The sequence below is a fragment of the Eleginops maclovinus genome, chromosome 13 (genome assembly GCF_036324505.1).
Source record: "Eleginops maclovinus isolate JMC-PN-2008 ecotype Puerto Natales chromosome 13, JC_Emac_rtc_rv5, whole genome shotgun sequence".
NCBI classification, from domain to species: domain Eukaryota; kingdom Metazoa; phylum Chordata; class Actinopteri; order Perciformes; family Eleginopidae; genus Eleginops; species Eleginops maclovinus.
Genome location: NC_086361.1, coordinates 1569667 through 1583397, shown reverse-complemented (window position 1 = coordinate 1583397; position 13731 = coordinate 1569667). Strand labels below are relative to the sequence as shown.

At 41.8% G+C, this 13731-nt stretch overlaps 1 protein-coding gene across 1 annotated transcript in view; it reads right to left on the bottom strand.

The window, feature by feature from the left end:
- The window catches only part of LOC134874670 (glutamate receptor ionotropic, kainate 5-like), a 290705-nt gene that overhangs the window by 87056 nt on the left and 189918 nt on the right, over positions 1-13731 (bottom strand). Inside the window, exons 3-4 of the mRNA XM_063898761.1 lie at positions 7009-7173; positions 2024-2121 (exon numbers count right to left, since the gene is read on the bottom strand). Coding sequence (XP_063754831.1) covers positions 2024-2121; positions 7009-7173 — 263 coding nt within the window. The remainder of the gene's footprint in view (positions 1-2023; positions 2122-7008; positions 7174-13731) is intronic.

Here is a 13731-nt window from a genome sequence, read left to right as displayed (position 1 = left end):
TGTCAAAGGGAGTGTAGGATTATTTTACAGAAAGAAATAATTCATATGTAACAATTCCAACCTGCTTTAAATGGAAAGTTCAGGGAATTTATAAAGGAAAACGATTAACCCTCTGGCGCACATGAATTTGCGCAATTTATCAGATTCTTGTTTTCAAGAGAACTTTTTTGGTCTGATGTTGGAACTAAAGAAAAGTTTACAGGGTCACCCAAAGCTATAAGCTTTTCCATAAACCTTTTAACTTATACTATTACTTGGTGTGAATTTGCACTCATCTGTACAGATCCAGCCACTAATAACCCTCCCTCTCCCCTTGATAGGAGCCTGGTCTGTGTTGGATCCATTCTGGCATGATGATGTAGTGAAGGTGTTTTCCATTCATAACAACCGTATGGGGAATTGTGTTAAAACCAGTTTCAATGATTTAATGTTTCCACCAGCAGTGATGGCCTTTAACTGAAATCAGCTGTTAGTGTTGTATATGATTTTGGTGTCTGCATTGGTGGCTGCAGTCAATTTCACAGCAGCTTTTGACAACAAAAATGTATTTTCCTCCATCTCTAAACCCAGTGGAACACTGACAGGAAGTAAACACTAAATGCAAAAGCAGAAGAAGACAGACAGGAAGTAAACACTAAAGGAAACAAGAGAAGAAGACAGACAGGAAGTAAACACTAAAGGGAACAGCAGAAGAAGACAGACAGGAGGTAAACACTAAAGGGAACAGCAGAAGAAGACGGACAGGAGGTAAACACTAAAGGGAACAGCAGAAGAAGACAGACAGGAGGTAAACACTAAAGGGAACAGCAGAAGAAGACAGACAGGAAGTAAACACTAAAGGGAACAGCAGAAGAAGACAGACAGGAGGTAAACACTAAAGGGAACAGCAGAAGAAGACAGACAGGAAGTAAACACTAAAGGGAACAGCAGAAGAAGACAGACATGAAGTAAACACTAAAGGGAACAGCAGAAGAAGACGGTCAGGAAGTAAACACTAAAGGAAACAAGAGAAGAAGACAGACAGGAAGTAAACACTAAAAGGAACAGCAGAAGAAGACAGACAGGAAGTAAACACTGAAGGGAACAATATAAGACAGACAGGAAGTAAACACTAAAAGGAACAGCAGAAGAAGACAGACAGGAAGTAAACACTAAAGGGAAAAGCAGAAGAAGACCGACAGGAAGTAAACACTAAAGGGAACAGCAGAAGAAGACAGACATGAAGTAAACACTAAAGGGAACAGCAGAAGAAGACAGACAGGAGGTAAACACTGAAGGGAACAGCAGAAGAAGACAGACAGGAGGTAAACACTAAAGGGAACATCAGAAAAGACAGACAGGAAGTAAACACTAAAGGGAACAATATAAGACAGACAGGAAGTAAACACTAAAGGGAACAGCAGAAGAAGACAGAAAGGAAGTAAACACTGAAGGGAACAGTAGAAGAAGACAGACAGGAGGTAAACACTGAAGGGAACAGCAGAAGAAGACAGACAGGAAGTAAACACTAAAGGGAACAGCAGAAGAAGACAGACAGGAAGTAAACACTAAAGGGAACAGCAGAAGAAGACAGACAGGAGGAGAAGACAGGAAGTAAACACTAAAGGGAACAATATAAGACAGACAGGAAGTAAACACTAAAGGAAACAAGAGAAGAAGACAGACAGGAAGTAAACACTAAAGGGAACAATATAAGACAGACAGGAAGTAAACACTAAGACATACAAACACAATATGTGTTCTGAGGTAGCCACTAAGAGTTTTTTCCAATGATTCCAGACACACTGACAGTTTAACAGCTCTGTACAATTTAAACTTTAGGGGGCAAAGATTCAATGGCTGACAATAAATTGGAAAATGAGACAGCGATGAATGAAGAATCAGGTCAGAGGTAAAATGTCCAGAGTGATTACCTGCTCAGTGATTACAACAGATCCCACACTTACTGTATTACTTAATAGCTCAACTGGACTTTACTCTGACACATGGAGCATATTTTAAATCCCAGCCAGGTGTGACTCACCTCTTTCTCCCCACAGATGTGACTGATGGTGGACCCTGAGGCGGGGCTAGCGGCGGGACCAATCACTGAAACCACGCCCTTTGGTAGGATCTGACACACTACAAGAGAAGACATTGAGAAAACGAAGGTAAGTAGCAGTAGATAAAGCTGCAAGAACACATTCAGCCATGTGGGGGATGTAGAAACACCTGGATACATTATAGCCTTGTTAGCGTAAAGTTATTTATTTCCACAGAAAGCAGTGACAGAGCAACCATCATTCATTGTCTTTCTGTTTCCATCTGATTAATGTAGTTCTGTGTCTCAGTGATACTCTCTTTAGAACACTAATAACCCTCCCTCTATCAACTTTTTGGTACTCTTGGTGCATTTTGTCCCACTATCAATTTTGACTCACTAATGCCCCTTTTCCCACAAACCAGTTTCAGTTCTAGCTCTTTGCGAGTGCTTTTCTGGTTCCGAACTGGTTCTTCTTTTTAGCCCCAGTAGTGTTTCCACCGCCCAGAGCCTGACTGGCGCTGTGTCATGACATCATCGTTTACACCGTTGATTGCGTTGGGTTGATGCTTGTGTTGATTTTAAAATCATACAAAACCAGATTAAATTAAAGCTGCTATATTACAAAACGGGAAAGCGTCTGCCTGCTCTTCCCAATGATCAATAACAGTGAATGAATGGTGATTAAAATAAGGTAAAATAAACAGAATCACACTGAGCCTGGTCAGTGTTGCCTGCCTTCATAAAGTGTGTTTTTTATAAGTGTGTGGTCGCGTTCTAGTTACTTTGCTCAGCGATACTTCTTGTTACAACTTTTATTTGCCATACTCTCCATGAACTGTTATTGCCCAGGTTAATCTCGCCCCCCTACGACTTAAGCGTGACATATTTGGTTCTTAAATATGTCAAACGGTGGAAACAGAAGAAACAGTGCTTATCTGGCACTAGCTCCGAACTGGCCCTGGAACTACTTTGGTGGGAAAGGGGCAAAATGCACGTAAACAGCTTATGTCAGTACAGAAGACACACATTTTAGAACAGAAAAAGTCAAAAATTCCCTCTCCTCTTTGCTCTGTTTTTGATCTCCACCTCCTGAGGCCATTATCTCTGTGTTTAGCAGCTGAAGGCTAACTGTGTGTTAGCTGCTGAGCAGGAAGGGTACAGGGTCAGGGCCAGCGATGTGCCGTTGTCAGACACTAGTTTGAAAGGGGTCTGACCGAAACAGTTTGGGAACCACTGCTTTATCTTCCGTTTACTTCATAGTAAAAATGTATTACAATATCAGGCAGGACATCTTTTACATTACAACATACACTTTATTTACTTGTAATCTGACATTGCTTAGTTTATTTTCAAACATTTTAGTAGTGATGTTATGTACTGCGCCACACTGCGTTTCGGAGCGTGTGTCGAGTAATCCAGGAAGTTTTTTGTAAAGCGCTTATCAAGGCTTGTATCGTTTGAGGCCAGTGACGTCATCGATGACAAACGAAGCCTCGCTGCCCGTCAATACCACCTGACTGCTTCAGATAGTGCTTCAGATCGGTTGAACCACTGACACTTCACAGTTTCACTCATATTCCCCCTCCTGTACCTGGCACCAGTGCGCGATGGGATTAGGAGGAGGAGGACTCAAACCCTCGCTTAAACATCTCTGAGGATTGTTTGTTTCACTTATTGATGTACTGTGACGGGCTGGGGGTGTGTGTGCGGTCACGGAGCTGAGGCGAATCGCAGCGGACTAGATAGACACAACACATAACTTAGTTTGGTTTCCTAAACCTGCTTATCTTTCCTGGTTTTGAATAAAGGTTTTGCACCAAATGACTCATCCCCATTGAAGCCCTCTACAGACGGGATACGACGAGTGAGAAATAGAAATGCAGGAACGTGTTGATTGACAGAGAATCAACAAAGTATATTAAGTGGAATTTACAGAGTTTTCAGAGTATTTCAACCAGTATGTGGCTCAGCTGGAAAGCAGCTGATTATCAACTGCATATTTATTTTCTTTATAAAAGCGTAAGTTTAAGTAAGTCATAATGTAGTTAACAAATGTATACTTTGATGTTGTTTACCTTTTCTGAGGCTATAACATGGATAAGTTTATGAATATTATATATAGACAAAAATCCCTCTTTGCAATGTTTGCCAGCCTCCTTAGGCTTTTCAATCAATACCATTCAACAGAAATATATACTATATTGATACGAATTGATTACATGAAAATGTGATTTCATGTTCATTTTTAAGGGTTAGTGTTAAAGCTTCCCTCATTGAGAACTCTGTATAAAGAGATCACACTGTGGAGATGTCATATCTGCCTGTTTTACAAACTTTGACCAACAGGGGGGTTTGTGTGCAAATGAAGCATCATGAGATGAACCCTTTTGCGAACCAATTGGCTGGAAAGCTTCAAAGCTTCATAAGGTTTCATCTCGCCATCACTACATTTTAGCACAGTTAACATAAGTATTTGATGTATTAATTACTTTCTTTGTCTTGGAGTTACCGTGGTCATTGGGGAAGGTTACTTCCTGGTTCAGCAAAAGGCGTGGCTGAGCGCTGAGGACTCAAAAATAGTGCAAGCAGCCAATTGGGAAGGACTGGGACAAACCACCTGCTTCCATATCAAAGGGGGATTTGGGTCAGTGTGTTTTTGTATTCTGCTAATCTTAATTACCCCTTGGTTTCTACTTGGTTTGGCCGAGCCACTATATTTATTCCTTGGTCGGTCATTGTAGCAGGTCATTTTGTTGAGTTAACACCTGTTAAGGTGATGTTTAGTTTATTTGAGGTTTCTTTCATAGGCCTAGTTATTAGAGATTATTGGTTTATAATGTTTTCTTTGGATTTTTGGGTAAATAAAAAACCCAGTTTCTTTAAACAACTCCTGTATCCTGTTGCCTTACTGCTTGATACCTGTCAGTGATATTCATTTTAGTTTATGGAGAGCATTGGAATGGTTTCTATATAACAATAGAAACAGATAATATCTATTTCTGCATTTATTTATATCAGGCGGAAACCCAGAGCACCCAGAATCCTTTGTGCTCTAACTGTAAAGTAACATTTCAATTATTCAGTATACATGTTTAGCTAACTACAATGTGATAAGTAGCATTGTCTATGTGTGTGTGTGTGTGTGTGTGTGTGTGTGTGTGTGTGTGTGTGTGTGTGTGTGTGTGTTTTCTCTGACAAAAACATTAACTGCCTCTCCGTGGGGAAGTGTCTCTTTGCTCTGCTGTCAGATCATAATCAATAACTCTCAGCAGCCGCTCCACAGAACGCTCTCTAGCCACAGCGACCTCGCTCCGTCTCCACCACACACTCAACTCATCACGATCCATCTGTGCTTTAGTTCGTGTGCTCACTTCCATCGGGTTCAAGCAGAAATAATCAGTGTACCACAACTCGTCACATCATTACATGACTTGATTAAACTGCCTTAAATAATTCGGGTTTGGAACAAGATGAACTCAAACCGGTTTCCTTAAAAACAACCAGAAAAAAAAAAGCCAAGTGGACTGACTGACCAAGGGTCTTTTTCTCAGCACGAGCGTTTTCTCCTGGGTCTCACGTTTCCATCACTGTCAATCAGAGCTGAACCAGTAAAATGAAAGAGGAGGAAACCAAAGTTTAATGTGGAAGTAGTGTGATCTTTTTTTTTAAGCCTTTGTTCAGATCGTTTGTTGTTTTCTTCCCTCCATTCTGTCTTAAAAGGATACCTTGTTCTGGTTTTTGTTGAATGGCATTTTTAAATAACGTGAACGAGGACCAAAAACAAATCAAATATTCATAAATTTGATGATTAACACCAGTGCTGCTCCTGCACTAATTTACACTACCTCACAGGATATGTTTTACTTTTAATTAAACACCTGTATGTTTACATGTTCATAGATTGGAATATTAAAGAGTAATCTATTTTGTTCTGTATATTGTGTAATGTACTCCTCTGAATACAGGTCATTTTAACTCAGAATATCCACGTATATATTGTGTTATTTTATTTTAAATGTTGGATCTTTATTTGTATTTTTTGTAATTCATTTTGTAATTCTTGTAGATTTACTGTCTATGTACTGCTGTGACAAAATACTCACTACAACAACTTATAGTCTATATGCCAGGATAATGAACCAGGAATTGTTGAGGACCTCAAAGTTTTATGTTAGAAATGTATAGTAAGGGTCCCCAGCTCATATAAACTGCCGGATGCTAACTTGTTGGGCAATTTACACAATTAGCACAAGTTGTGTTAATTAGCATTAATGGCATTAAAGCTCATGTAAACAAGCCGACAATCTTGGAATGTTCTTGGGGGTGATTGAGGATTGAATTAAGTCAATTTCGGACATTTTCAGGATCAATATTGGCAATAGTGTCCGTATTTGTACTCTCTTTGGGCTGGTTTTGACTTCCATGACTAGCGTTGCGACCATTGGATATAGAGAGCACAAGGTGAATATTATTACCTCAACTGAGGACAATTATTTTACAAATAAATAAGCAGTCTGTCCAATCCAAATGATCCAAAGTCCCCTAAATCTTCAAAATCGACCCAAAATGTATCAAAACCAGGTCCAAAACCAAACAATACAGATATCGACATTTTCTGTTTAAAACTGTCACCTTCGATCCTGAAATGGTCAGAAATCGATTCAGCATCCTCAATAACCCCAAAAACCAATAATAAATGATCAGAATTGGCCAAGCTTTTTGTTTCTTTTTTTGTCCCCGTATGCTATACTGGTAATTCATTCTAATTAATGCAACTCATGCTAATTGTGCAAATTGCCAAACATGTGCATGGTAGCATCCAGCAGTTTCTATGTGCTGGGGACCCATACTATTTATTCCTATCATAAAACTTTGGGGTTCTCAAGATTTCCGGGTTCACAACAGGACTCTATGAGCTGGCAGCTAGACTCATAAGGTTGATGGAGGAAATTAAGAAGAGAGAATAAAGTGAAACGGGGACGTACTGGTGTCAGTGGTGTCGTACTGGGAGTCTTTCTGCAGCTCGTACACGTCCACCTCCACCCTGGCTTTGGAAGAGACATCCATCAGACTGTTGATGTTCTCCCTCGCCAGACCCAACGCCATACGCTCACCACGACCGCATGCCGACTGATGATCCAAAATGGCTGCTGCAGGGCGAGAGAGGGAGAGGGAATTGTAGTAGAGATGCAAATCAATAGTGCATAATAATGATGCATTTCCTATAATTTGAAAGCACTTTTACTACTTAGGATGCTGCTCAAAATACTCTAACGGTCACACAAGTTAAACAGGAAACCAGAAACATGTCAAAGGTTCAAAACTTTTAGCACGGGGGGCACTGCTGAGCAAGCATGGAGTAAGACGTGTTTGTGTAGCTCTGCAGGAAACTACGGCTAAACTATTACTTTCAGAAGTAACCTCTTTAAACAGCACTTTAAAAAGTAATTTTTGCTTTGCGCAACTGTTAGACACGAAAGATGTTGAACAAACCTGGCAAAACACGACAAACAATCATATCTGCGTCAAAGCCTTCTCAACGAGTCAGACCACATGCGAAAAACAGACGGCGGATGAAGGCACCTCAGCTATGCCTCTCGATTTTGAAGGATTTGAAAGTGAACTACGCGATGACCTAGTTAGCGCAATGAAAAACGAGGTTTGATCTATATTCGAAAGGGAACCGGGATTTTTCAAATCGGAAGTTTTGGCTCTAAAATCTGATTTGGAGGAATTCAAAAACACAACTAACTCAGAAATAGCTGTGCTACGCCGCACGCTAGCTAGCGCAGAGCACAGTCTGTCCACATGTAGTGACGATGTGACTTCATTGCAACGCGATGTGAGGCGCTTGACAGGGCTGGCTGATCCCCTTCAAAACAAATGTGAAGATTTAGAAGGGAGGTCGCGGAGAAATAATATAAGGATAGTCGGAATTCCTGAATCCCCTTGCAGTTGTTCCACTTCAGCAATTTCAGCTTTGCTCAAAGATGCGTTCAACTTGGATAAAGCGCCCCTGGTCGACAGATCACACCGATCACCACAGCCAGCCCCACAAGGTGGAGGACCGGCCAGGGCGGTCATAGCGCGTCTTCACTACTACAAGGACTGCAACGATATCATGCGCCTAGCAAGAACCAAAAAGAGGATCCAAGCTGACGACATGACCATTTCTGCCTGCCCGGATTTCACCGCGAGAGTGTCCAAAGCACGAGCGCCATTTAACGACGTCAGACGGATGTTAAAGGACGTTCCAGGAGTTAAGTTTGGAATTCTTTTCCCAGCCCGGCTCTGCATTACATTCAAAGGGACCGGGTCGTTTCTCACTGACCCTGAAGCTGCCTGTGCATACGTCTCCCAGAACATTGTTCACCATCAATAGGGCTGACTGTTGTAGTCACAACCGTCATTCATGGAGGCTGTCAAGGTGATATTTGTTCTTCTTCCTCACTGTGTTGCAGTATGTTTGATCTTATAAGCTAATTAGTTAATGATGACTGCCAAAGCCACAATAGGTTTGTGTGGACTGTCAAGGTGATATAATTTCTCTTTATTCACTGTTTTACAGAAGGCTATGTCTGATCTCAATATAAGCTAACTATAAAGACTGTCAAAGCCACAATAGTCATTTGTGAGGATTGTCGAGGCGATAGGCCTACTTTTTATTTTCTTGTTATTATTCTCCTCACTGGTTTGCAGTATGTTTGGTTTTGCCTGTATAAACTTAGTTATCTGAGGATGGCTATATGATAAATGGTTGGTCTAAAATGGCAGCTTGCCATTCTTGTTAAGTTTTCTCAACTTCATATGTTATCAATGTTTGAGTTATGGAACCTACCTCTGTTTATCATTTCTAATTCCCTGCAGACTGCATGCTAGTTTAGATTTGGATAGGTCCAGGCCGGGACCCAAATCAATATTTCCAAATCTGGGGAGGTACTTCAGTCTTTTCTAAATGACTACAGGCTACAGGACCCTTGGAGAAGCTCTAACCCAACAACCAGAGAATATTATTTTTACTCTCCAGTACACAAGTCTTACTCAAGAATTGACTATTTTCTTGTTGATGACAGGTCTTTTTCTTTTGTCAAACATTCAAAATATCACAGTATCATTATATCAGACAACTGCCCTCTACAGTTGGACCTTCATATGCCTAATAGTAGCACAAAACACAGAACGTGGCACTTTGACCCAGTGCTATTAGCTGACAAGGATTTTACTAATTTCATTGGTCGTCAAATAGACTTCTTTTTTTAAACCAATACAGCTCCAGATATGTCATATAGCATCATTTGGGAGACGTTTAAAGCATATATAAGAGGGCAAATCATCTCCTACTCAGCCAACTCGCAATCAATGCGTGATTTGCAACTTAGTGATTTATCTAGACAGATAAAAGATCTATACTGTAGGGCTGCTTCTGATCCTGATACCAATCTGCACAAAGAGCGTTTGCTACTGCAATCAGAGTATGACTGCTTATCCATTAGAGACACAGAGCTTCTTTTTAAATCAAAGCAAACGCATTACGAACACAGTGATAAAGCAGGCAGACTCCTCGCTCATCAACTATGTCAGAAAACAGCTAAGACAGCTATGCCTGAAATTCACATTGCACCAGATAAAACCACCACCCATCCACAGGCTATTAATGACCAATTCAGACATTATTATACAGATATTTATACCTCAGAGGTTAATGCCAATACTGGGGAGATCCAAGAGTTCCTGGATAAACTTGACATTCCACAGATAAGCCTAGAGGCACAAACATTTATTGATGCCCCTATAACATGCCAGGAAATCCCACAAGCCATTAACTCCTTGCAAATCGGTAAAGCAGCAGGCCCTGATGGGATATCAATTGAATTCTACAAAGCTTTTTCTAACAAACTGGCACCTATACTGGGTTTTCTATTCACAGACATGTTATCCACAAAGAGAATGCCAGAAACAATGAATCAGGCTGTAATAACAGTCTTACTAAAGAAAGGCAAGGACCCCTTGGAATGCAGTGGATACCGTCCAATAAGCCTTCTTTGCTATGACTACAAAATCCTTACAAAAATACTAGCACGCCGACTGGAAACTGTCATCTCTGATCTCATTTCCTAAAACGGGTTTCATACTTGGTAGGCAATCCTTTTTCAATATCCGGCGTCTTCTCAGCATACTTTATTCCAATCATTCCTCAGATACACCTGAAGTTCTACTCTCCCTAGATGCCGAAAAGGCGTTTGACTGCATTGAGTGGTCATACCTTTTCGAAGTGCTTAGTAGATTTGGTTTTGGCACAACATTTCTTACATGGAGGAACCTTATTTACAGTACCCCACAGGCAGCTGTACGCACACATTTTATGAATTCAAATGTCTTTTTTCTCCAACATGGGGTGAGGCAGGGCTGTTTGTCACCTTTTTTGTTTGACCTAGCAATTGAACCTCTGGCCATAGCTCTCAGAGCTGACAATAGAGTTCATGGCATTGTTAGTGGGGGCCTTACCCACAAGGTTTCACTTTATGCTGATGACCTTCTTTTGTATCTTTCTAACCCTACAGCTTCCTTGCCTTATGTCACTCGTCTACTAAACAATGTTAAAAGGAGATCTGGCTACAAGTTACATTTTTCCATAAGCGTTCTTTTTCCTATTAATAGCTTAGCACATAATCTTAACTATAATGCTTGCCAATTTAGACTGGACAGAGAATCCTTTACCTACCTTGGTATTGTGGTCACACGCTCTTACAAGAAGTTATATGAGGCCAACTTGAAAAAGCTACTTGAAAATACAAAACTCAATCTGAAGCGGTTGGTCTACCTTGCCCATCTCCCTAGCAGGCTGTGTTAACACTGTGAAAATGAAAGTCCTTCCTCAATTTTGTATGCTTTTCAAATGATACCATTGTTTCTCCCCATTTCCTTTTATACGGATATGAATTCACACATTTCATCATTTATCTGGAACAAATCTGTCCCAAGAGCAAAGAGGGCTGTTTTAGAGATGCCTAAATCAGTTGGTGGACTTACGCTTCCCAACTTCATGTTATATTACTGGGCAGCCAATCTCTCTAAATTGTCCTATTGGATTACATCATTTACAACAGGGCAAAGCCCTACTTGGGTTGCCATGGAAAGTGAAACATGTCCCTCCTTTTCTACATTACCTAGCCTTTTGCACCGTTTCTAAAAAAATCAAACTTCTTTTCTTCAAATCCTGTGGTAAAACATTCTCTCCATGGCGCCAAATAAGGAAACGCTTTAATCTTAGTCATACAAGTGGCTTTATGCCCCTGATTCACAATGATATTTTTCCTGCTGCACAAGCCGACCGTTGCCTTCAACGGAGAAGACTAGATGTGCCTGGGAACAGGACCTTGGCGTCCAACTCTCAGCACAAACCTGGGAAGGTAGCCTACATTTCATCCATACTTCATCGTTGTGCCTTAGACACAATCTGATACAATTTAAGGTCCTACACAGGCTTCATTTCTCTAGGGATCGGTTGGTTGCCATTTACCCAATCACTGACCCACATTGTTTGAGATGTCATCAGGGCATAGCTACTATTGGGCATATGTTCTGGGCCTGCCCAGCACTAACACATTTCTGGATCCTGATATTTGAGGCTTTTACACATATGTGTGGCAGGCTCATACCACCAGACCATATCACCGCTATCTTTGGTGTTACAGCTGGGGAGGTTCAGATCTCTACATCCTAAGCTTATGCCATTGCATTTGCTTCACTTTTAGCTAGGAGACTTATCCTGCGGCAATGGAAGTCTGCTAATCCCCCATCTTTCCTTTGCTGAGTTAAAGAAGTCCTCGTTTTCTACCCCTAGAAAAACTGAGATACTCTAGGGGTAAATCCTCCATTAGATTCCATAACACCTGGGGTCCTTTTCTACAATTCACAGACAATCTGTCCTTCTCTTGATCCTCAATTGCAAGCACGACAGCTGGACTGGCGGGGCACAATTGCATTACTTGATCAGTCATTCACTAACAAAACTTAGCCTATAGGGTAGGTGGCAGACACTTTTTTTTCTGTGTGTATGTATTATGTGTACGATTGGTGGGTGGGATCAGGGTTGTATGTATAATTGTACTGTGAAACCTTTGAAAAATAAAGTTATAAAAAAAAAAAACTTTTAGCACACGAGCAGTATACTTTATGTTTATGATATATAAGATTTCATGGAGTAAAGGGAGGTTAAATAGGTTAGAGAATGAATAAAAACTAAATAAATGTATTTTTTATTTAATCTCAGAATTCAGATTTTTTTCTCAGAACTAAAAAAAAAATGTTTTTTTTTTTCACATCCCCCAAAATCATGTGGCTCTAATCCTTTTCTGTACTAATTAATACAGTACCAGTACGAATTACAAATAAATAAGACAATATAAAAAAAAATACAAATAATCCTCCCTACGCCTGCGGGTTATGGGGGGGGAAAACTCTGACTGTGGTGTGTGCTTATGCACCAAACAGCAGTTCAGAGTATTCGGCCTTCTTGGAGACCCTGAAATAAGTCCTGTATGGGGCTCCTGAAGGGGGACTCCTTAGTCTTGCTGGGAGACTTCAACGCACATGTAGGCAATGATGGAGACACTTGGACTGGCGTGATAGAGGGGAACGGCCCCCCTGATCTGAACCGGAGTGGTGTTTTGTTACTGGACTTCTGTGCTAGTCATGGATTGGCCATAACAAACACCATGTTCGAACATAAGGATGCTCATAAGTGTACGTGGTGGTACCAGAGCACCCTAGGCAGAAGGTCCATGATCGATTTTGTTATCGTATCATCGAACCTGAGGCTGCATGTTTTGGACACTCGGGTGAAGAGAGGGGCGCAGTTGTCAACTGATCACCATCTGGTGGTGAGTTGGGTCGAGTGGCAGGGGAAGCCTCTGGACAGACCTGGTAAGCCCAAACGTGTAGTGTGGGTGAACTGGGAACGTCTGGAGGAATCCCAAGTCCAGGAGGCCTTCAACTCACACCTCCGGCGGAGCTTTTCAGGCATCCCTGTGGAGGCTGGGGACATTGAACCAGAGTGGGCGGTGTTCAAAGCCTCCATTGCCGAAGCTGTGGCGGGGAGCTGTGGTCTCAAGGTCTTAGGTGACTCAAGGGGCGGTAACCCTCGAACCTCCTGGTGGACACCGGTGGTCAGGGAAGCCGTCCGACTGAAGAAGGAGGCCTTCCGGGATATGTTATCCCTGGGTACTCCTGATGCAGTTGCAAGGTATCGACAGGCCCGAAGGGCAGCAGCCTCAGCCGTGGCCGAGGCAAAGCAGCGGGTGTGGGAGAAGTTCGGAGAAGCCATGGAGAAGGACTTTCGGTCGGCACCAAAGTTGTTCTGGAAAACCATCCGACACCTCAGGAGGGGGAAGCAGGGAACCATCCAAGCTGTGTACAGTAAGGATGGGACGCTGTTGACCTCAACTGATAGGGTGTTAGGGCGGTGGAAGGAACACTTTGAGGAACTCCTGAATCCGACAACTCCGCCCTCTCTGTTAGAGGCGGAGCTGGAGTATGAAGGGGGAGTGTGAAGCGGCTGGGATGAGGATCAGCACCTCCAAATCTGAGGCCATGGTTCTCAGCAGGAAACCGATGGACTGTCCACTCCAGGTAGGGAATGAAGCCTTACCCCAAGTGAATGAGTTCAAGTATCTCGGGGTCTTGTTCTCGAGTGAGGGAACAATGGA